Below are 25164 nucleotides of genomic sequence, written 5' to 3'. Positions count from 1 at the left end.
CAGAAAAATGGTCTAAGGAGAGAGAAATTTCAGACTGAAAATTCATTGCTAAACAGAAAATGTTAATTCAAGGTCAAAACTTAAAAACTGACATCACTGTAAATCAGTTCCTGTCCAATAGTACAAGACTCCAGTAGCATAACAACTTACTTGGAGGGTGATGAGAGACCTGCTCTGCTACAAACGTTACACTGTTTTTGGTAACCCAAGGAACTGGTCCCTCTGAAACAGGCTCCTGCAAACAAGTTAAGAGTTGCCTTCATTTGACATGGTACATACAGTTTTCAAAAATATCTGGGACATGGTCCATTGAAGTAGCTTCTAATAAGAACTATCCATCACTTAACACAATTTTAGAATCCTAACATGGTGCAGCTTCAACATAGTTGTCGGTTTGCCAGTTTGAAGAGGAAAGGTATGAAACCTCTGATGCTGGGCCTTTTGGAGAACATCCCAATTTCTGGAATCACTTTGATTATAGATACATATATAGTGTTTGGAAGGTGCTCAGGGATTACAGTGATGGCTCAAATATCTAGGATAGATGACTTCTGAGTTTACATCTTGCTATCTAAACCCCCTATGATACATTTTACACCTTCCAGGCTGGGGAAGTCTAGGTGAGCTAGGAAGATCTGAGAAGCTGGCACTCGTGGAACCTGAGATGCTGCATTTTAAACTGCTGCAGCCTTTCCTCTAGCAGCAGAAGGGTGTCTTGCTGCTTTTAGTCCATGCACACAGCTGACACACCAGAATGCTTCAGGCTGCGCTTCCCCAACTTGCCCAGACTTTGACTGGACAACAGAGCTGGTCTTTCTGTTTGTGACTAGAGGAGTGCTGCAGTTCATGGCCTTTATCTGACAGCCATGTCTGAGCACTCTGCAGAAGGAAGACAGAGTTTCAGAATTGGATTTCTGACCATCTCTCAGGATCTAGATCTTTGGAAAGATTTTAAAATATGAAATGCTCTAGCCTTCAAAATCATGAGTAAGATTTCTAAGAGGAAAATGACTCCAGTTTAGGGTCAAAAGTATGGCTCCAAGTGGTAAAGAGGAAACCCTGTTAAGGTTGCTGATCCAGACTGCAAGGGACTAGAAAAATGACAATCTGCAGTTCTTAAGACAAAGGAATGTATCCTGGGGACTGGACGGAATTAACACAGAATACTTTCTGCATGTCAAAGAATTCTTAAGAAATTAACTATTGAAATTACATATTGTTTGTAAAATAACACACATTTGAGAAGTCTGCCCTAAAAAGGAGGTTGGGGAAACTTCCATTAGGAAAGGAATCACAATATTTTTACATGGTTTGCTTCCGGTACCAACCCCATGCCATTCTAGTCAGAGATTAGAGGAATTATTAGCACACATTCTAAGCAGTAAAAAACACCACCACAAAACTAACCATATTATCTTCATTTTCAGCATTTGGTAATATCCAATGACACCGGAAGATCTCGCCCAAAATGGGATTGTAAGGCTTTTTTGCAACAGATCCTTTCCTTCCCGCATGAAAAGCTGAGAGGTACCATCTAACCACTTGAACCATTCGGTCCTTTGGATCCTTTTGGTCACTAATACTAGAGGAGGGGAAAAGTATCATCATTACTGAACACTGAAGTAAGTCACTGCTGTTCGAAAGAGGAGTAAGACATAAAATTAAGACTCCAATGTTTCTTTCTTTAAACTCAGATTGAGAAGAGCTTTTTGAAAAACGAAAGGCAGACTAAATGGTATATAGATGCACTTTTCATAGTTTGGATAAAGATCAAACATTCTTCAAAACAGAAAGCATATACTCTTGAAACTGCACAAGGCAATATCAGAACTGATTAATACTGTACTTAAATCAAATACCTCACAAATAAGTCCGGATGTGCAAAAAAGTCAGCATACATTTCCAAAAGTGATCTTCTTTCCAGAATAAAAGTTGGGAGAACCACCTGAAGAAAGTATCAGAGGGGTAGCCGTGTTAGTCTGGATCTGTAAAAGCAGCAAAGAATCCTGTGGCACCTTATAGACTAACAGATATTTTGGAGCATGAACTTTCGTGGGTGAATACCCACTTCGTCAGATGAAGAAAGAACAATACCTCAAAACTCTTAGAACACTAGTATTTTAGTATTTAGAGAACGCCAACTCCATAGTATTGACATATTGCTAAAAACCCATCAGGTTCAGGGAAGTAGCGAAGGGAATTAAAGATGAACCAGCACTGACTTACTGAGCAATAAAGGTAAATTAAGTCATGTACGAAAAGAAATAAAAGCAAAACAGACCTCTATATATCACTAGCAAATGGAGACTGTTGTTAACAACACTATCTTACATACATGCAAACAGTTCACATTTAAAGGGTAACTGCATAAATTTGTCATACAGCCGCTACAAAAATTTAAATATATGATCCAAAAACCTACTGTGAAGCTCAAATCAGTGCCATGAAACTAAGGCTACACTAACAAAAGCATTTGAGGATAAACTGCTTCTCTACTCCAATCCCATGCTGTGATTTGTGAGACAGGAAATCATGGATTATTTAAGCATCTAGCCACATGTTTGGTGTTACGTAGAGTTGGTTGGAAAAATTCAATTGAAATGTCTGTCAGAATTTGCTGATTCACTGAAATCAAATCCTTTCACAGAAACAGATTCTAAGGAATTTCCAACAGAACTGATTTCCTGCCAGTTTGTCCGCTGGCACCTCAGCTGCTAACTAAGATAGGAGCCTCACAACTTTGCAGCCAGTTCTCCCAGACTCCCCTTCAGCCAGGCAAGCAAGCTGCTGAGGATATTGACTTCCTGGCACACTGCCAAGAAGCCAGGGACCCTGGAAGCCAGCTCTCCCAGGGCTTGTGAGCTGCTGAGGACTCAGAGCTACCCAGGTCCTCAGCAGTCCTCCTGGCAGGCTGCCATGATGCCACAGACTGCAAAAGTTCTGGACATAATTCTTGTCAGTTTCACAGGTGCCTAAAACTGAACAGCAATGGTGAAACTGATCAAACACTTGTTAATTTAACAAGGACATCTTGATCTTGTGCATCTCTGCTTTGGGGTATGAGGACAAGAGGAGGCAGGAGGAAAGGTACTGCCTCTCCAGATCTTCTCTTTCTCATCCCAACTCCATGGGTAGTTTAGGGGATCACAAATGATCTAGGAGTTCAGAACGAGCAAACGATCACTTTTGCTGGTAAATCGTTTTCCCAGCTCATGGGATTTAACAATTCAGTTAGTGTTGTCAGCATTAAACTTATCTACTTTCCCACCTCTACACTGAGACAGATCCACTAAAGGAATAGCACGAAGAGTAATCTATAGGGAGGCTGAAACAGTTACAACTTATCAGAACAACAGATATACAGTTGCAATAAGTATCAGAAGTGTAATATTATAATAAACACCCTCATTCATTAAAAGCCTCACCCAATACAATATTACACAAACACAACATTCAGATTTTTCATGAAGTACTGCCTCTGAGTCTTACCTTTGTTAGATCCATTCCTAGTCTAACCTGTGATAAAAGATGCATAATAACACTCTTATGTTCTTCTACTGACTCTCCTTCACCATCATCATCTCTATCATCAAGAGGATCAAAGAGATCTAAAAAAGAAGTTCACTCTGCTCATTATGTTTCTTAAAATATTCCCCCTCCAAAATACAACATTCAAAATACAACTTACATCAATAAGTTCTAACAGAGCACATATTTTATTTAACATATAGATGAATTTTCTTTATTGTTTCATTGAAAAATACAGGGATCACAAAAATATTTTAGGATTTAACCATATAAATAAAAAGAAACTTTCACAAGTGCTGAAACACTCACCTACTCTTAAGATTACGGGAGAGACTGAACCTCCCTTTTTTCACAAACAAGCTATGAGAAACTTTTTATTAAGCACTACATTAAATATACCTGGATTCGTACTGAAGAACTTTCTACTAAAAGAGCTAATGCAATTCTCTTACCAGCATCATTTGTCCCATTAGACATGGAAGAATTAAGGGATTCTGTGGTGTCTGGGCGTTTCAAACTACTTCCTGTGCTGCTGCGAGACAGGACTGCTGCAGATCCTGAGGAGCTGCAGAAAGGTATCAAGTTCTCATGATTCAGAACATTTATTTCAGGGCAAAATATTAGGATTTAACTAAATTAAACATTTACATGGGGGCTGATTACTCGAGCAGTGCATTTATGGAGAAATTACAAGATACTGGAATATTCAGAAGCTAGAATGGTATATGCAGCTTCACATAATATAATACTTCAAGCAGAATGTAGCCTAATGATTGGGTAAAATCTCCAAAGTGGGACTCAATGAAATCCATACAAAAATTCTAAATGTACACACAAAAATGACAGTTTCAAATACAATTTATTATTTCTCAAAGGTGAATAGCAATAATTAAAAAAAGTTACTTTCAAAATTCTCCAAATGGCACGAGTAAATGGAAACACAAGTTATTCAAAAATTTAAAGAATATGGAGGTGTTAGGTAAAGAAGGACATTGGTTATCTACCAATTGCTCCAATACACCTCACGTTGGACATTTAACCAATCCAAAAATAACTTGTCAATTAACAAGTCAAATATTGGTCAAATAATGTAAAAAAGGTCAAATATTTTAAAGCATTAATTTATTAGAACAGTAACAAAAAAAGAGTAAGACTTTATGGTCTCCAATAGACAGACTTAAATACTTATACCTAATTTAAAAAAAAAAACAACTGGGTTCTTTTAACTCAGAAAAATGCAAAACAATCAAATTAACTTCTAAAAAATGAAAGAAGGCAAGCCACAGGCTACATGAGGGCATTCTTGCTGGAACACGTGGCAGTGATCAAACAATAGTCAATCAATTGACTAGTCCACTGACCAGCTTGCCAAATCTAAACACACCATGAACCCATTATTAGGAAACATCAGGTTTTCAGGATTACTCTCCAACACCCACACAGATAGTTTCTTACACTTCTAGAAACTCTGTTCAATAAGGCTCTGTGTTCTTTCACTACTTACTCGATGCATCGCTTTGGGGAAGAACTGTTCTGATAGAACTCATCAGCATCATAGAACTCATCTTCACTGCTGGAGTAAGAAAAATCTGGAACTGTATTTGGAGACAGATTGACGTGGCTCGGAGAGGTTAAACTGCTGCTGGGTGCCGACTGCCCACTTCCTATGAAATTAAAGAAATCAAGCTTTGAAAAAAGCTTTATTGATTTTTAAACCAGCCATTTCTAATCTACTAACTGGATTGATCAAGTTGATTAAGACATTAGCAGAGTTTAGAAACTAGAAAAAACTATAACATTAAGAATCAGTATCAGTCAGGTACACATTAATTTCACGCAACAGGTAATACAAAATACGTTACCAGGAATGCCTAATGAGGCAAGTACAAGGACAAAGTTTTCCAAAACTAACTTCAGACACAGACTCCAGAGTCTATGGATAGCTTCCTAAATAAACCAGGCCTACTTGTCAGAGGTGGTGACAACATACAGCTCCTAAAGAAATCTCAATGAAGTTTATCGGAAATGCAGGTGCTCAACATCTTTTAAAAAATCAGGTCACATTTATTTAGGAGCCTCAATATGTATTTGGGAGCCCAACTTTAGGTACTGACATTCCTAATGAAAGATAAGAAGACAGACGCTGGCTGAGACAAAGAACAGCCAACGTAAAAACAACCACGTATGTGGGGGCTACCTAGCCTTCTGTTCTTAAAATGTTTCTAGGTTACCAAAAATGATCAGACCTGCAATTTTATTATAAAATTCAAAGTAAATAAAAAAACAAAAAAAACAAAAAAGAGTCACAGGCATTTGATGATACAGAGTTAGGATGGAAATACTTTCTTTGCAGTGGGTGAAGGCAATTGCCTAGTCACTTCTATTGTTACAATCCCAGAATCTTGGGTCTGGTCTACATTACAAAATTAGGTCAATGTAAGTCCCCTTGTGTTGACCTAGTTGTGCATGTGTTGACACTTAAATTAGTCTCCCCGGATGTAAGCCCTCCATTAAACCAAACACAAGAGCACCACTTCCTAAGTGCGAATGTACAACCCTAGCAGTCCTTGAGAAGCTGTCCCACAATGCCAGACACTGACAGCTCTGGTCACAATTGTGAACCCCACTGCCCACAGGTCATGGAGAACAGGAGCCCCCAATCTCCTCTTTAAAACCTTGCAAATTTTTGAAAAGCCTTTTCCTGACTGTCCACCTGGGCAAGCCACCTAAGCAGCTCTCCACTGTCACATGCAACTGCCCAGCTGAACATGCTGGCTACACGCTCCAGACATGCTCTGGCTTGGAGCAGACGAGATACTGGATCTCCTGAGCCTGTGGGGAGAAGAGACTGTGCAAGTACAGCTATGGACCAGTTTTAGGAAAATGGACATCTATGAGGGGGATGCAGAAGGAGATCAGCTGCAGTAACACATGAAAGTAAAAACTGTGACAGACATATCAGAAGGCCAGGGAGGCCAACTGATCCAGTGCTGAGCTGCAGACCTCCCACTTTTACAAAGATATATATGCCAAACTTGGTGGAGACCCCACCCCCACCTCACACAACACTGTGGATACCTCTGAGCAGTCAGAGTTACAGAATCCTGCCATGAACAGTGAGGAGGTGGTGGAAGAGGAAGAGGATGGGGACATGTGACAAAGGGGTCCAGATATGCTGCAAGCCAGGACCTGTTTGAGTCTCCACCGCACTCCACTTAATCTCAGCCTGATGCAGGGGAAGGAACCTCAGACAAGTGTGTAAATTTATTTTGCATTACAGTGAGGGAAGAACACAGCTATATCCTTTTCATTAATTTACTCATACTAGAAAAGGTAGTGGTACAACAAAGAGAGGTAAAGTTATCTGCTTTTCATTCCTTTGTCAAGTGAGACAGGAGGGCCATGCAGAGCAGTTTATGTACACAGGGATGTCCCTTGAATCCTCCTGAGAGATCTCAATGAAACTTCCACAGAGGTATTCTGCAGTCCTCTCCTGAGGGTTTCTAGGGTTGGGAGATTTATTTCATCCTCTGCTGTAGAACACTTTACTTCACCACCTGGCGTGGTAAAGTAACTTGTCCCAAAGCCCATTTATTGGAATGGTTTCTGCCCACTAGCAACAGCTATGCTCTCTGTTATCTCTGTTACCTTTCGGAATGAGATAATGGCTAAAAACATCACTGCCTGCGGAAAATGGCGCCAATATTCAGTGCTATTGCCCAATGCTCTTAGTTTCATGCAGCTGAGCAATTCCCTCCTCATCTCACCCCTGGTGGGTCATACTCATCATGGCTAGTGCTAGGAATGGCACCGTGTACAGGGACTCCAAAGTAGAAGTGACAAAAAGCATGTCTTGTTTAAAATTTATGGGGAACAAAGGAAAGGGATTCTGAATCTTAACTTTCATTTCTGTTGTAACTATACTGATGATACCTCTGTGTGTTTTATCTATAGCTGTGGCTTTGATGTGTGCCCCAGCCAGACCTGTGGAATGCCTGAGTCAAATAAGGAGGAGAAAGAGGAGCACTTGGGATGACATTCTTTGAGACCCTACAAGCCAGTACTGCAGAAAGACTGCAAACAGAGGGCCTAGAGCAGTGGTTTTCAAACTACTTGTATTGGTGATCCCTTTCACATACCAAGCCTCTGAGTGTGACCCTTTTTAAATTAAAAACAGGGTAGGGATCTAATTTAATGGAGGCTTGGGGGGCAAGTCCTCAGGCTGCAGGCCTTGTGCAAAGCCTAAAAGAGGTACTGGGCTGTAGGGAAAGGCAGCAGGTCCAAACCTGCCTTGCCAGTGATGAGTGGTTTACAGACTGCAGTCTGTCCCAGTAAGTGGGGTCTAGATGATGACTGGCAGTAGCCACTGAGCCAAGGTGGGGATAGAAGGTTGGGGGTTCCCCTGGGAGGGGAGACCCAGATTGTGGGTTACTGCTGGGGGCAGCACCTCAAGGTAAAGGGCACCGGGATCTGGGAGGGATACGGTGCCAGTGGCAGGCTAGATACTGGTCAGGAGGCACTCCAGATGCTGGAAAGCTAATTCCCACAACAACCAGCAGGAGGTGCTGCGGCAGTGAGTCTTCGCCTCACTACACAGCCCCACAGAGCTGATAGCTTGTGACCCCTGAAGGGTCATGACCCCCAGTTTGAGAACCCCTGGCCTAGAGGATGAATAGCGCAGACTGTATGGCGAAGGAAAGAGCGGACAGGAGAAAAGCACAGGAGGAGGAGAGGGAGATGCACCAGGACATAATGGGGCTTCTCCAGAAGCAAACCCAGATGCTGCAGTTTCTTGTGGACCAACTGGTTCAACAATAATGGGCTCACCTCCCCTTGTAATCCATGGAGAACTCCAGGATAGCACCTCCCTACACACCTCAATATTCCACATGGCATCAGGGGCCACATCCCTACCTCTACCACTCCGTACTGGGGACAATGACAACCAGCTTCATATGCACTGACCTGTGAGTGTTTGTTACTCAATAACATTCTATTGTTTGGAAAATATCTTTCTTGGTTCCAAACAACTGCTGCAAAATCCCTGACAGAAGTGAAAGCACCCACTTACTTATTATTGTACATTGTGACAACTCACAGGATCAGTGAAAAACACAGTAATAATCAAATGTACACCAAGCACTACGAAATTAATTGATACACTGACAGTGTTTTAGTCCTATACTTATGCCAAACACAACACAATTCCTAACAGATTCCCAAATTGTAGAGCCAGGTAGAACACAGTACACCACAACACATTACTGTGGGATGCTGTTAAAGAGCTCTTTCAAAACCTCCCTGAGCCAAATAGCTCTGTGATGAGCTCTTCTGATACTCCTTGTGTCAGGCCATTCAAACTCAGTAGACAGATGCTCCAACTCTGTTGTTCACGGCTGCAGCAACTTTTCCTCCTTTACTTCACATATATTATATAGAACACAGCAGGCAGCTATAGTCACCATGTTATTTTTCTCACTGAGATCCAATCTTACGAGTAAACACCACCAATGTACCTTCAAAAAGACGGATACTCACCTTCGTAACTGTTGTTCTTCGAGATGTGTTGTTCATATCCATTCCAATTAGGTGTGCGCACGCCGCGTGCACGCTCCTCGGAAGATTTTTACCCTAGCAACACTCGGTGGGTCGGCTGGGCGCCCCCTGGAGTGGCTCCGCTATGCCGCTGGATATATACTCCTGCCGACCCAACAGCCCTTCAATTCCTTCTTGCTGGTTACTCCGACAGTGGGGAAGGAGGACGGGTTTGGAATGGATATGAGCAACACATCTCGAATAACAACAGTTATAAAGGTGAGTAACCGTCTTTTCTTCTTCGAGTGCTTGCTCATATCTATTCCATTTAGGTGATTCCCAAGCCTTACCTAGGCGGTGGGGTCAGAGTGAGATGTTGCAGAATGCAAAACTGCTGAGCCAAAGGCTGCATCATCTCTGGACTGTTGAACCAGAGCTTAATGAGAGGCAATGGTGTGGACCGAGGACCAGGTAACTGCGCGACATATCTCCTGGATTGGTACATGAGCCAGGAAGGCGGCAGATGAAGCCTGAGCTCTGGTAGAATGAGCGGTGAGGTGACTCGAGGGAACATGAGCCAAGTCATAACAAGTACGGATGCACGCCATCACCCAAGATGAGATCTTCTGGGAGGGGGACAGGTAGGCCCTTCATTCAGTCTGCCACCGTGACGAAGAGTTGTGGCATTTTACGAAAGGGTTTTGTGCGCGCGATATAAAATGTGAGCGCTTTACGGACGTCTAGGGAGTGCAATTGTTGCTCCCGTGTGATGAATGTGGCTTCGGGAAGAAGACCGGAAAGAAAATATCCTGGTTTACATGAAAGGCCAAAACCACTTAAGGAAGGAACGCCGGGTGTGGTTGCAACTGCACCTTGTCCTTGTGAAACACAGTATACAGTGTGTCCGCCGTGAGAGCCCAAAGCTCGAAGATTCGTCTGGCCAATGTAATGGCTACGAGGAAAGCTGTCTTCCAGGACAGGTATAGTAGTGAGCAGGTTGCTAATGGCTCAAATGGGGCAGACACGAGTCTGGTTAGAACCAGGTTGAGGTCCCAGGTTGGGGCGAGGCGTCGTACTTGGGGGTATAGGCGCTCCAAGCCCTTGAGGAACCTAGAAACCTAGGGTGCGAGAACATGGAGCGGCCACTCTCCCCTGGGTGGAAGGTAGAGATGGCTGCCAAGTGCACCCTCAATGATGATATCGCTAGGCCCTGCTGTTTGAGATACCAGAGGTAGTCCAAGATGGTGGGGATCGAGGCCTCAGTGGGAGTGACATTCTTCGTTTCGCACCAGCAGAAGAAACGCTTCCATTTGGCCAGATACTTCCACTCGGTCAACGGTTTCCTGGTACCCAGGAGTACTTGTTGTACTGAGGCAGAGCAATGTAACTCGGACTGGTTTAACCACGCAACAGCCATGCTGTGAGGTGAAGGGACTGAAGGTCTGGGTGGCAAAGTGTGCCGTGGTCCTGAGTTACGAGGTCTGAGCGAAGAGGCAGGGTAACTGGGTTGGCTATCGACAGGTGGAGCAGTGCTGCCTGGGCCACGCTGGAGCGATCATGATCAAGTGAGCTCTGTCCCTGTGGAGTTTTATTAGGATCCCGTGAACAAGCGGGAACGGTGGAAAGGCGTAAAGCAGTTGGTTCGTCCACAGCATCAGGAAAGCGTCCGAGATCGAGCCCGGGGAGAGGCCTTGGAAGGAGCAGAACATCTGGCATTTCCTGTTCTCGCGAGAAGCGAAAAGGTCTATACGGGGAAAGCCCAACTTCCGGAAAACGGAATGAATACTGTCCAGACGAATCGACCACTCATGAGACACGAAGGATCTGCTGAGTCGATCCACCAGAGTGTTCCGAACGCCTGGGAGAAAAGACGCTATCAGGTGTATCGAGTGGGCTATACAGAAGTCCCAAAGCTGGATGGCTTCCTGACAAAGGGAGGAGGACCGTGCCCCTCCCTGCTTGTTTATGTAATACATGGCCGTTGTGTTGTCTGTGAACACTGAGACACAGCGGCCTTGTAAGTGCTGTTGAAACGCCTGGCACACAAGGCAGACTGCTCTCAGCTCTCTGACACTGATGTGCAAGGCCAGCTCCTGAGATGATCAAAGGCTTTGAATGTGAAGGTGTCTGAGGTGGGCACCCCAGCCGAGAGATGAGGCGTCCGTCGTCAGGACCATGGAAGGCTAGGGTGGGTGGAACAGTATCCCTGCACACACCAGGGAGGGCGTCAGCCACCAGTCGAGGGAGCCTAGGATGCTCGGGGGAATGGTGACTATCATGTCTACGGCGTCTCTGCCTGGGTGGTATACCAAGTTGAGCCAAGATTGGAGGGGACGGAGGCATAGCCTGGCGTGTTTGGTCACAAATGTGCAGGCAGCCATGTGACACAATAGACCGAGACAAGTGCGAGCCGAAGTCATTGGGAAGTTTTGTAAGCTTTGGATAATTGTTACCATTGCCTGAAACCGAGTCGATGGTAAGCAGGCTCTGGCGAGACTAGAGTCCAGGATGGCCCCAAGAAAGTCTATCCTCTGAGTGGGAACCAGAGTGGATTTGTCTGTACTGATCATCAGGCCTAGACGTATGAATAGGTCCTTGACAATGCTTACATGATGAGTGACTTGTGTCTCGGAGGTCCTCTGATGAGCCCATCGTCAAGATATGGAAAGACATGTATCCAGCGGCGGCAGAGGGAGGCGGCGACTACAGCCATGCACTTTGTGAATACTCTCGGTGCTGTAGAGGCGCCAAATGGTAGGATCGTAAACTGGAAATGCTGATGGCTGGCTACAAATCGGAGGTACCGCCTGCGTGGAGAATAAATGGCGATGTGAAAATACGCGTCCTTCATATCGAGGGCGGCATACCAGTCTCCGGGATCCAAGGATGGGATAATGGTCCCCAGGGATACCATGCGGAACTTCAACTTTATCATGAACTTGTTGAGTTCTCGCAGGTCTAGGATAGGTGTGAGACCTCCCTTCACCTTGGGAATTAGGAAATAGTGGGAGTAGAACCCCTTCCCCCTTTCGTCTTCTGGTACTTCCTCTATGGCTCCCACGGTAAGGAGCGTGCGCACCTCTTGTAAGAGGAATTGCTCGTGAGAGGGGTCCCTGAAGAGGGTGGGGAGTAGAAGGGAGGTGGGGAAATAAACTGGATGTGGTACCCAAGTTCCACTGTGCGTAGGACCCAAAGATCTGAAGTTAGCTGGGACCACGCAGGGAGGAAAAAGGAAAGGTGGTTGGAAAAGGGAGGTAAAGGATCCTGGAAAGGAACTAGTATGCCATCCTCGGGTGCACCTTCAGAAGTTTGGCTTTGGCCCCGTAGGTGGTTTGGAGGGACCTTGATTCTGGCCCCCCTGGGGTTCAGACCGCTGTCTATGATTGCCTTGGCCACATCCCCTGCCGAAGTCCTGTCTCAGTCTAGGCGGGGGATAAGTGCGGTGAGGCTGGGGATGGAAGGACCTGCGCTGAATCACCGGGGTGTCCATCCTGAGGGAGCGCATGACGACCCTGTTGTCCTTAAGGCTCTGCAGCCTGGGGTCAGTCTTTTCAGAGAATAGCCCTTGACCGTCAAAGGGCAGGTCCTGTATGGTGGTTTGTAACTCAGGTGGAAGGTCTGAGACCTGAAGCCATGATATCCACCTCATGGCGGCACCTGAAGCCAGGGTCCAGGCTGCGGAGTCAGCTGCGTCCAGGGAGGCCTGGAGAGAAGTTCTCGCCACCTTCTTCCCTTCCTCCAAAAGGGCAGCAAACTCTGGGCTGGAATCTTGGGGAATGAACTTCTTGAATTTCTCCACCACCATCCAGGTGTTATAATTGTACCGGCTGAGCAGGGCTTTCTGGTTTGCCACCCTGAGTTGGAGGCCCCCAGTAGAGTATACCTTGCGGCCCAGTAAGTCCATGCACCTAGCCTCCTTTGATTTTGGAGCAGCAGCTTGCTGGTCATGGCGTTCCCTTTCATTGACTGATTGCACGACATGGGAGCAGGGAGGAGGGTGCACGTACAGGTACTCATACCCCTTAGAGGGTACCATGTACTTCCACTCAACTCCCCTGGCTGTGGGCATAACAGATGCTGGAGATTGCCAGATGGTATCGGCGTTTGCTTGTATCATACGGATAAACGGCAAGGCCACTCTTGCGGGGGTGTCAGCCAACAGGATATCAACCACCGGGTCCTCTATTTCCGGGACCTCCTCCACCTGAAGATTCATATTCAGGGCCACCCGCCTCAGGTGGTCCTGATGTGCCCGCAGGTCAATTGGAGAAGAGCCGGAGGAGGATGTCCCTGCCACCGCTTTATCTGCAGAGGAGGAAGAGGAAAGGCCAGGGACAAGAGGGTTCTGCATGGGCTCCTGTTCTTGAGCAGCGTCAGTCTCAGGTGGAACTTGAGACACTGCCGGCTGAATGAGAGCCTCCTCTGTACCCGCAGGAGAGGGGCGGCTGACCGCTGCCTCCGGTACCCAGTCTTCCGATGGTGCGGAGCGGGATGGCATTGGAGGCGCACCTTGGGCTTGAGGGTGTGCCCAAGGTGTCCAGAATGACCAGTGGTGGGGTCCCTGTTTCTGGGTCTGGGTCTCCTGAAAGACACGGCTGGGCACAGGAAACACTGTCCGCATGACAAGACACCGATGTGTGACGAGATGGCCAAGGAGGTGCTGAAAACCCCTGGGAAGGGTCTCGATCTCTAAATGACCTTTCCCTGTGTGGCATCGGAGAGCAGTATTGGTTGCCATACCGGTACTGGGAACGAGACCGGGACCAGCGACTGGAGCAGTGCTGGGAGGTCGACCGGGATCTGGAGGTTCGACGTCTAGAGCGGCTGCGAGAGGCGCAGTGCCGGGAACAGTACCGGGAGTTGGATCGATGCCGAGAGTTGCGGGCAGGCGAACGGGACGCTGAGCGGTGCCACGAGTGCGACCAGTACCGAGATGGAGAGCGGTGCCGGGACTGCAAGCCGTTTCGGGACCGTGATCGGCGACGGGACCGAGAGTGCCGGTGGGACCGTGATCGTGATTGGTTCCTCTCGACAGTGCCGACAGAGGGTGGCCTAAGCAGGGCAGGTTTGCCTATCGATTGAATGACCCTCACCAGCAGTGCCAGGGGTTGAGGCAGCGCAGACTCCGTCAGGGCGATCAGCTCCCTCGCCGTAGAAAAGATCTCTGGCGTGGAGGGAATTGAGAGCTCAACCATGGCATGCGCTGGGGAGCTTTCAGGCGCCGGACTCGACGGCCCTTGTGAGACCGGAATCAACGGTGCCAAAGCTGTCGGTGCCACGGCAGGTGTCAGTGCTGGGTGCTCCGACTTAGGCGGGTGCGCCAACTAAGGTGCAGGTGGCACAGAAGCTGCAGGAGTCTTATGCTTCTTAACCCGTGGAGAGAGGGAACGGTGCTGAGCAGACGACGGTGCCGGCGACAGTCAGTGCCGAGGGGCCTTAGCGGTACCGGCTCAATCCAGTGCCGAGGAGACACTTCTGCTTGATACGGACTGTCCAGCACTCGGTGCTGAGGGTGGAGGAGTAAGAGCTGCCTCCATCAGGAGCTGTTTCAGACGAAAGTCCCGCTCCTTTTTCGTCCTGGGCTTAAAAGCCTTACAGATCCGGTACTTATCCGAGAGGTGGGATTCCCCGAGGCACTTAAGGCAAGAGTCGTGAGGATCTCCCGTTGGCACTGGCCTGTGGCAGGTCGAATACGGTTTGAAGCCTGGTGAACCGGGCATGGGGCCTGGTACCGGGTGCAGGGAAGGGGCTAATCCCCAAACCCCTGTCAACTATATACACTAACTATAATAAAGAATGAATAAAACTAACTATAACTATAGAATTTACAACTATATACACGAGAATTAATAAAAGAACTACGAGTAGCTAGGGAGGTGGAGATCAGCCAAGCTGCGCTCCACTGTTCCAATGACCGACATGGGCGGTAAGAAGGAACTGAAGGGCTGTTGGGTCGGCAGGGGTATATATCCAGCACCATAGCGGTGCCACTCCAGGGGGTGCCATGCCGACCCAGTGAGTGTTGCTAGGGTAAAAATCTTCCAACGAGCATGCACACGGCGCGCACACACACCTAACTGGAATCGATATGAGCAAGCACTCGAAGAAGAACACATTCAACTGTCATTCTGCACCTGCTGTGCCAGTAGTTGAATCTTTCGGTGCAAGATGTCCATTGTATGACTTCATCAGCCAGGGGAGTAGGTTGCATTATGCAGGATCTCAACTGCCATCTCAACATCACCAATGGTGATCCGTTAGTAAGGAAATGAAATCCCTGCTCACAGTTTTCTGAACAGTCCTGTGTTCATGGACCTTCCCTGATCAGCCAACACTGATATCAGTGAAGTGTCCCCAGCGATCCACCAGCACTTGGATAACCACAGAAATAGAGCCTTTTCAGTTGATGTTCTCTGTGGCAAGGTGGTCTGGAGCCAAAAGAGAGATATGCGTACCATCTATCACTCCACTGCAGTTCTGAAAACCCATTGATACAAATACATCCATTATGTTCTGCATCTTGCCAAGAGTCACAGTCTTGTGTAGCAGGAGACTATTAATAGCCCTGCAAACTTGAATGACAATAGCCTCCCAGTGGGTTTTTCAACTCCAAAATGGTTTCCCAGTGACTGGTAGCAAACCAGCGTTCCAAGTTTCCACAGTGCAATTGCTACTTGCTTCGCCACTGTCACTGCACCTCTCATTCTGGTGTTCCTGCACTGGAGTGAGCTTGGTACACAGATCCAAGAATGGGGCCTCATGCATCTGAAAGTTCTGCACCCACTGCTGGTCATCCCAAGTGTGAATCACAGTGCGACTCCACCAGTCAGTGCTCATTTCTAATGTACGGGACGGATCTGCCTACTGCTGGGTTCTAATACCTTCCTCTGAAGCAAATGGTGCTGGCCACTTAAGAGTCTAGACAGGCCTCATGTCTGATCCAACAAGGCAATTTCTATGTTCTTTCCATTTTGGGGGGTCATGTTAGAGAGAAAAGGTAGAAGTACAAGGGGGACAAGACAGGGAAAAGAGGAGGGGGGGAGAGGACTGGATATTAGTCAGCTTTTCAACCTCTAAAAATAAACAAGTTCCACTTCCCCATGAAATCAGTGATAGTATGGAAATTCAACTAACCACATACCACCACCCAAAATTTAAAAGCCTAATTCTTACAAGACCATAATTCCTTTTTTGAACTAAAAAGGAAACACTAGTGCAATTTTTAAAAACCCTTATGACCAGCTGTTGGCATTGTTAATATTATAAATGTGAATTAGGCTGTATTTTTAAGTACTAGTTGACTGTGGTTCTGACCCTGCTTTCAATCCTTCAAACACACAGAAGAGGTGGTTTTATGTTCTTGGGCTCACAATATCAGTGCTGCAAAATTCTAGAGATTCCTGCCTACTGAGTTACATCGAAGGTCTAAAATAAAGTAATGAAGCACAACTGTTAATTAAGGCAGCACTATTTACTGAGCAGAAATACACCTCTTGTCTGAAAACTATTTTTTGACTACCACAGATGCGCCATATTTTCCTGTGTGTCTTAAATGGTAGATGAATGTCTTAAGTCTCACTGTAGTAATTCAGAGTTGATATGTTTTGTAAAGGAAGGGGTCAGATGCCCAATACAGAAGCAGTTCTAACCAAAAGGCAAGTTAGGTTCTGAGTGCAAAACAATTAGATTACACTTCACTAATCTGAAGACCAGGCAAACAACAGTAGTAAATGAGACACTCCAAAGCTATGTTTGAGGCAAAATTATATTACTATATTTGTAAAAAAACCCAAAAAACACACTATACACTTAAGATATAAACTAATGCTCATTGTTAAAGTTCTTTCAGATATTGTAGTGCTGGACAATTAGTACTGTAATGGCTATGAAAATAGAGAAAATATGAATTCTAAAGCTTTGTTTAATAAATAATTAAAAATTGTAAAGGACAACTTAAATAGTTAAAACTCCAGCATTTCGATAATTATGAATGTTACATTTTAGCAGCTAGAAAGCTACGATGCTCAAGAAAAACCTTGTACATATCAAAAATTTTAAATTGATTTAGATATCTTTCATATAATTAACACTTTAATTCTGCAAATTTATCTTTTATATACATACATTATCTCAAAATAGTTTACAAGATGAAACAATTATGCAGTTAATACCTCGCTATTATTTAAAAAGGTACAAGCCCTATTTGCCATCCTCCGACATAAGAGGAGATAGAGGAGTTCATGAGGCATAAAGACAGAGGAGCTGTCTCTGATGGCTGAAACAGCAAAAATCTTATACCAGCAGTAGCAAGAACATGGAAGGGATAGAGATAAGCAAAGGAAGGGAGTACGTAGAGATACGGTTCCTCAAAGAGAGTGGAGCAAAATTGATTTTAAACACATCCTGAAATGAATGTTGATCTCATAGAGCAATTTAAAGCTGAGAGTGATTTGAACATAATCCTTTATATATGTGAAAAGGTAGCCAGGGCAGTAGGATTACGGAAATGTTAATTTGTGGGTAGGGGGAAAGAGAACTTTAGAGGCCAGAGAAAAGGAAGGATGGGAGATGAAAGCATGGCTGAGGATTTCAGTAGAGCCAAGGTAAGTGACAGCCAGGCAAATCACTACAAAGATAGATCTGCATGTGCAGGAAATATGGGATTCAAGTTCATTATAAAGTATGGTATTAGGAGCAATACAAACAAATGTAGTCTATGGTCATGTGCTGAATGGGCTCCTCTTGCTTAAGTGATACACTTGATACATTTAGTTTAAATAATCCTAGAAGTTTACTTGGCTAGGACTAGCACAGGTAATTTAAAAAAATTATGTCCAATTGAATATCAGCAGGATTAAAATGCTAGCTAAGGCGAAAGCTCAAGATAAGAGAAAAAGTAGCTGGAAATGGCTTTTCTTTTATACTTACATTATACAATGTAACTTTCTATCTAAAGACAACATCAAATATAAATTCTACAAAATTCAGTTTACATGTAAAAAAATTAATTCTTTAACATGAAAGTCACCAGAACTATACCTGTACTATTTGGTGTTGGAATCTGATGGTTTCCTAGTGATGTTACTACAGGCCCAACTGCCAAGGACGAAGGTCGCTGCTCTGATTTCAACGACTGAGCAGGCTCTAGAAGGTATTTCAATATATAAAAAGAAAACAGACACTATAAGCAGCAGATCCCTGCTTCGGTATGGAAGGAAACCCCTAGTAGTTTTACAATACCTTTGATAGCCATGATTTAGACAATTGTTGCCATTCTTCAAAGAGAAATACATGATTATTTCCTTCTTTGCTGTTCATCTTTTCTATTTATTAATCCGTGAAGCTGGTTGAAAAGTCTTACTTTCCCCCAGCCGAAGGAAAAAACCCTTTATAATTACTGGTTTATATATTTTCATATTGTATTGTTCCTGCAATACAACATATCCAAATAGGGGTCACAGTAAGAGGACTGGCATAGGGAAAAGGAGTAAAGAAGAAAGGAATATACAGAAGGAAGTTAACTCTCTAATCAATAGCAAAGCATTTCCTGCAAACTTTTTAAAAATTGAGATGTGTAGTCTCTAATGACCCTTTTTGTTTTTTTGGAACCAAAATGAACAAAGCCAAAGATGCAGATCAGTGAAAAAGGCAACCAAAAATACTCTACAAAGTACAAGACAGTAGCTTAAACCAGCTAAATGTAAAAACCACACAAATATTTTTACCGAACCATCTGTCTGTGTACTGTACCTGGAGGTAAGACAGTCTGGGTGGGCATTGTAGTGATCACTGTAGGTTCCAAAGGACTAGGCTGATATACTGCATCAACAGGGTTAATAGTACTCTGAAAAAAAGAAATAAATTAAAGCTTTTTTTTTTTTAAAATACAGTAAAACGTGTTCCATGTATGAAGATGCCTGAATGCAAGACAGCAAAGTCCTGAGAGAGACCTGACATACAAATTAACAGTTGAAGACATGCATTATTTTGCAATACTTTTTATAAAGAATACTTAATTAGAATATACTAAATTCAACTTGATGTAAACCTGAATTCTCCTGTAAAGAAAACTAGTTTCCCAGCTTTAGTTTCTACAATTCCCTGCAACTCCCATTAATGGCTATTGTGTGCACAGACGAGGAAGGGAGCCTAATTTTTCAACAAGACCATCAGATAAGTAAACTATCATCTAGAAAACAAAACACTGTCCAGACTGCACTAAGGAACTACATAATACTGTAAAATCACCACATTATTGGGCATACCTTTGACAAAAAGCATTTTTCATGGATTTACATTGTTCATCTCAACACAGGTACTCTGACCCTAACCCAACTTCCATTAAAGTCAATGGGAATCTATTGACTTCAGCAGATACTGGATCAGGTCCTAGCAAAACAAGCATCTTAGAAACATACAATGCAAGGGCCTTTGAGCCAAACAACTTGTATGATTGTTCCTCACTTCACTGTTCTAATATTTTGTTATATAATATACCTATGACTCCCTGCCTCTTTACATGCAAATGTCTTGGACTGCTATATTTAGGCTTGGAAGGATTGGCTTTTTATTGGTAAATATCGGTAAACATCAATCTCACTGTACACACATAAACCGATGGAAAAATATTTCTATCAACAACTGAAATTTAGAGATAGAAAAAGAAAGAAAAATGCTGCTTGAGAACTTAGTAGAGTTAAAATCCTTTCCCCAACCTCCCTGCACTCACCAATGGAAGCAGAGAAGCCCGGCCCCAGCCTGCTCCACTCCGCCAGCTCCCAGCTGCGGCGCTCTGCTTCCCACCACCAGTGAGTACGGGGGGGCATCCTTCCCTCAATCTCCCCGCACTCACCGGCGGTGGGAAGCAGGGCACCACGGCTGGGAGTTGGAGTGGAGCGGGCTGGGACTTGGCTGCTCTGCTTCCCGCCACTGCCGATGAGTTCCTGTCAGGGGGCGGGTGTGTTGGGTAGGGGATGGGATCCTGGGGGTGATTAGGGACAGAGGGTCTCTGGAGGGGCAGTCAGGAGACAAGGAGCAGGGGGGGCCAAAGCAAGTTCGATATAACATGGTCTCACCTATAGCGTGGTAAGATTTTTTGCTTCCGGAGGACCGAGTTATATCGGGGTAGAGTTGTACTGCCTATGCTCATTACTTAAGCCTATTACTTCACTCCACTTTATGTTTAGGGACCTTCACGATTTGATGCAGGCTAAATGTAGTAAAAGCCTCTCCCTCTTCCCTTTTCCTTATCTAGTGGTAGAAGAGTTCAATGAGTATTAGTTATGTTAGGTGACAGTGGACTACTGAAGATAGCAAAGTTATTCATATTCAGTTATTTGACTGGCTCAGATTAGAAGGAGGAGAGCAGCTTCAATGTTGAGAAATCTGTAGCTTCTTACGGTTCTGAGAAATTGCTTCTCTACAGCTAGTGCTGATGTAACACAGGACCAGTTATTATGTGATAGTTAAGAATCCATTACTACTTTTGTTTAGATTCAGTTCCCTCTTTGCATTAGGGATACAGAACAGTTTTAAAAATTAATATAACAAGACCTTCTGGGTATGTTTACACTGCAATTAGACACCCACTACTAGCCTGTGCTAATTAACTGCATATAGACATTCCAGCTTGGGCAGTAGGTCTGGGACCCTCCCACCTCGCAAGGTCCTAGAGCCTAGGCTCAACCTCAAGACCAGATGTGTAAACAGCCCCACGGCAAAGACATACCCTCTGTGTACATAGGAGTTCACTGGCAATGCATTTGGCTGTAATGTCAGAGAACAAAAATCAAACATCTAGTTTTCAACATTTTTTTAAAATCTTTCCTCTTCCTCTCATTCAACTTACTTTCCAATTTCTATATGGAAATCAGTAGCATCAATAAAACATTTTTCTCCCCATTCAATGGGCTATATCTAAATTCAGACCTCATGTTAGAACCTTTAAGAAGCTGTAGCACTAAAGTAGAAAACTTAACCCATACCTCCAGTGTGTTTCCTAACTATGAAAGAACTACTGAACATTATCAGTAGCAAATTTTTAAAGTGAATATTTAGACTGTCACAAAGGCTTCCCACCCCAAGTAGCAAATTAATTATGTCCAGGATTGCACACTTGTAAATTTTCATTATTCTGCTCTCCCTCAAGAAACCATATCACAGAACTGAGTATTTGACAGCTCAGCAACAAACATGGCCCACTGGATTGGAATTTCTATATTAAAAACACAAAATTTCCATATAGGCTGACAATTTGGGTCACATGCCAGCCCCATCTGTTTTTAAACAGGTAAGATATTAAAGCTCAGTAACCAAGGTTTGCAACAGAAAGCCTTAATCTGAGCAAGAAAGGTACTACTGTGCCTCTATAACATAAAAGTTGTTCTTAATGAAAGTCTTAGTGTTCATGAGACAATGCCTTATGTAGATATTGCTAAAAAACTTCCATAACTAGGCAGATGATAGAAGCTTTCAAAATGAATGATAAAGTGCACCAACAGTAATTTGCGTTAGGTTTTGGTGGAATACCCATTACTGAAGCCATTTATGTGGGGTTAAATAGATTTTTGAAATTACATTAGGTTGAAAGTTCCTCTTCAACAGGTCACACCAGTTGCACATATGATTAAATGCAGAAGTATTATCAGTAATATATTTGTATATTATTCACATATTTTAAAGAATCAGAAGTATTTTTACCACAGAATGTTCCAAACTGAAAACTGCATTCAGCCTATAACTAGGGATTTTTAACTTCTCAATTTGAGTTACTCATCCTGAATTTCTACTGAGAGGAAGAGGAAAGTTGTTTAGTAGTCTGAGATCTTATGTTGGTTCCATCAAAGATGATCAACACACAATTAAATTCTACCATCTGTGTTATTTCAGGCACGCTTAAATCTACTCCTCTGCCATGGTTACTAGCTGTCTGCAATATTGCTCCACCCAGTGATCGCAGAGAGGAAAGCGTAGCAAAGCTCATGACAAAACTGCATGATATGCCACATCTGCCATTAATTAAATACTTGCTTAATCAACTACATGGTCGTCGGCCCCCACATTGCCCGTAGAGGATAAATTTACCGGGTGAGGGATTTAAGGTAGAGGACATGTGGTCAGCTTCATGGTCCGCACAGAAAGTGATGAATAATTATCTTGTCTCAGACACCACTCAACATCAATCCGTGTTTGATTTACTGCGAAGGCAATGGAGCTTTCTGAACTGGTCTCGTACCAGATGTGGAATTTGTGCTACAGCATAATTACGGTGGCGTTTTAGAAACAATCCACTATGTCAACGTGGACAGCCACAAATAATGACACAGCTATTACTACATCCTTAGTCTATAAACAAGTTGTTGATGCCTCTACACTATACCTATGTTGGGGATTTTAGGCAGTGGAAATGCTTACAAACCCTCTGTCCACATCTCCAAATCCTCCCAAGTACTGCAGAGAGTGCTGCTATACAATATTGCTGCATGTCCTCTCTCCTCCATCCCACACAGCAGAACTGTTCTGCTACTTTTAGAGCAATATCCCTCCCATGGAGAAAGGAAAGAATTTCCTATGTATATGTATATATTTAATTTTATGCCATATTTACAACAAGCATTAAACAAATTCTGCATTTACACTCTCACTTCAGAAGTTCAAATAGACACTTATCCAGGTAAGAAAAACATTATACAACTAACACCCTTTTAGCACCCTCAGATGCACAAAAAAACTGAGTGGGCATAAAAGCTGGTCTATCCTCTCACCCTCAGAGAAGGTCTCTCCACATTGGAGGGGGAGTGTGAGCAAGCCCGCTTTGCTTTATACCTGACCTGTAGACAGGAGCCTCATACTCCTGTGCAATCAATTTGGCACCTTTTGCTAGCATTAAATTCTCAAAGTTTAAAGGAGAAACTAATTTCACCTTCAGATCTAGATCTAAATGATAAACATTTACTTTCACAATTAGAATAACCCATTTTGTTGGACTGCTTCTGCTCTTTATTGTCATGAGATCAGGTTCCCAAAAAAGGTTCAAAGTTCTGATGAGCTCATATATAAACACATTTCCAGATCTCAAGCATGTTGACAAGGGTTGATCTCTACAGTTTTTGAAAGTGCTACATTTAGAAAAAGAAAAATATAAAACTGCATATATGGTCGACAGCTTGTGTTGATGTCTAGTTTAGAGATTGCCTCTTCCCATACCACGTCATGCCATGGCAGATGGGGTGTTCTTTATGAGGATCCCTTGGCTCTGGAATTCACTTCTCACTTTGGCTTAAATAGTCTGAGTTTTTAAGCCTTCAGGACACCCTACAATTTGATAAGGCTTCTGGAGATGGCTGAAGGGAGGGGCTCTAGGTGGAGTGAAATGATGTATACTTTGCTACTTACTGATGACTGGTATGTTAAACTTTTCTTGTTGAATTATGCTGTTCAGCAATATTCCTATTGCTTGGAAACATAACTTTTGTCATGATGCCTCAAACTTGTGCACATAATTTTTACATGTTGAACAGAAATATACATTATAATCAAGAGCAGAATCCATGGAAGGAACAGACTAAGGGATCAGAAATTACATTGTCGATTGAAACAAAAAGAACATCCAGTTTTTAGGAAATGAAGTTCTAGAGCAATCAGCAGATGTGATTCATACTCAAACGACAAACACAGACAGAGGAAATAGAAATAGAAGTCATGAAGGACTGAAAACAAAGATAAATGAGAGAAGTTATATTAAAAATGAGATGGCTAAAACAGACTTAACAGAAACTTTTTTTTCATGTGTGTGTCAAATGGCAAATACCATATCGAAAACACCACCCCACTTATAGCATGTGGGCAACAAAATGTACTCTATTTTACAGTATGTCAGATTCAGCATAATAGACTTATTTCTATCTCAACCATTTCCCCTTACATCTAGTTCACATGCAGATTTTAATTTAATTAAGTTTAAATAAACAAGGATACATTCACAATACGGTCACTTAAAAAGATAAGCAGAAAACCTTAGGGAAAATATTTTCCCTAATGGTAATGATGGATGGCCAGCTGCAGAAGCTAAAGTTTCAATAGATGAAAAAAAACACAAGACAACTGAAGCAGTGAATAAGAGAAAGAAGGAAGTTTGTTGTAAATGAGTGGAAATTCAGGTCTCTGTTCACATGTTCTGCAGAAATAAAGGGAGATAACAGATTAGATTTAAACTTACTATAAGTCCATCTGCGTGCTTCTCCTCATTACTTTGGTCCTTAAGGAAAAATGTTAAAAATATTAAACATATCAATCTTTTATAGTTAATCAGTTATGTATTGTGACAATTATATATATTGTATGTTTCTCTTAGGGATGGTTCAACCTGTTTTTAAAAACCTGAAGTGAGACTTCTGAAATTAGGACTTCAAAGCATTTGAAAATCTTAGCTATCACAACTACAATACAATACATCATAGTTGTTGCCAGCAGGCTTTTAGCATGGCTTCCCTTACTTGCGCAGGTGAGACTTTTTGCCTAGGAGTCTATAATATAAATACTTTTTTTTTTTTTTTTTTTTAGGGTAAGAGTAATTAACCACTGGAACAATTTACAGGGGGTCATGGTGGATTCTCCATCTCTGGCAATTTCTAAATCAAGATCGGATTTTTTCTAAAAGATCTGCTCTAGGAATTATTTTGAGAGAAATTCTATGGCCTGTGCTATAGAGAAGGTCAGAGAAGGTAACAGGGCTCCTTTCTGGCCTTGGTCTATGAACCTACAAAAAGAAATTAGCCAGATTTTGCCTCTGTGCATTTGGAAAGAGAATAATGCTGGAATCTCAAATGTTTATGGAATAGAGAACTAAATGGAAGCATAATAGTGACATCAATAAGCAGTTACAGGGCTACCAGTTGAGACACAAAGCCATAAACTGGCTTTAAGTAAAGGATAAGAACATAAGAATGGCCACACATGGTCAAACCAATGCTCCATCTAGTTCAGTAACCTGTCTCTCAACAGCAGCCAGTGCCAGATGCTTCAGAGGGAATGCACAGAGAAGGGAAATTATTGAGCGATCCATCCCGTCATCCAGTCCCATCTTCTGGCAGGTAGAGGTTT

The 25164-nt window shown here is 43.4% G+C and overlaps 1 protein-coding gene across 8 annotated transcripts in view; it reads right to left on the bottom strand.

Annotated features, from left to right (window-relative positions):
* Positions 1-25164, bottom strand: part of OSBPL9 (oxysterol binding protein like 9) — a 143972-nt gene that overhangs the window by 4918 nt on the left and 113890 nt on the right. For 4 of the 8 annotated variants that reach the window (XM_075067607.1, XM_075067603.1, XM_075067605.1 and 1 more), the window contains 9 exons: positions 24281-24319; positions 18814-18907; positions 18103-18207; positions 5033-5192; positions 3981-4093; positions 3490-3608; positions 1860-1945; positions 1408-1582; positions 151-235 (listed from right to left, as the gene is read on the bottom strand). In XM_075067607.1, coding sequence (XP_074923708.1) covers positions 151-235; positions 1408-1582; positions 1860-1945; positions 3490-3608; positions 3981-4093; positions 5033-5192; positions 18103-18207; positions 18814-18907; positions 24281-24319 — 976 coding nt within the window. The remainder of the gene's footprint in view (positions 1-150; positions 236-1407; positions 1583-1859; positions 1946-3489; positions 3609-3980; positions 4094-5032; positions 5193-18102; positions 18208-18813; positions 18908-24280; positions 24320-25164) is intronic. The other 4 variants (XM_075067602.1, XM_075067604.1, XM_075067606.1 and 1 more) reach the window with 1 other exon arrangement.

This window comes from Chelonoidis abingdonii, chromosome 7 (assembly GCF_003597395.2).
Source record: "Chelonoidis abingdonii isolate Lonesome George chromosome 7, CheloAbing_2.0, whole genome shotgun sequence".
NCBI classification, from domain to species: Eukaryota; Metazoa; Chordata; order Testudines; family Testudinidae; genus Chelonoidis; species Chelonoidis abingdonii.
This window is presented reverse-complemented; position numbering and strand designations above follow the sequence as displayed.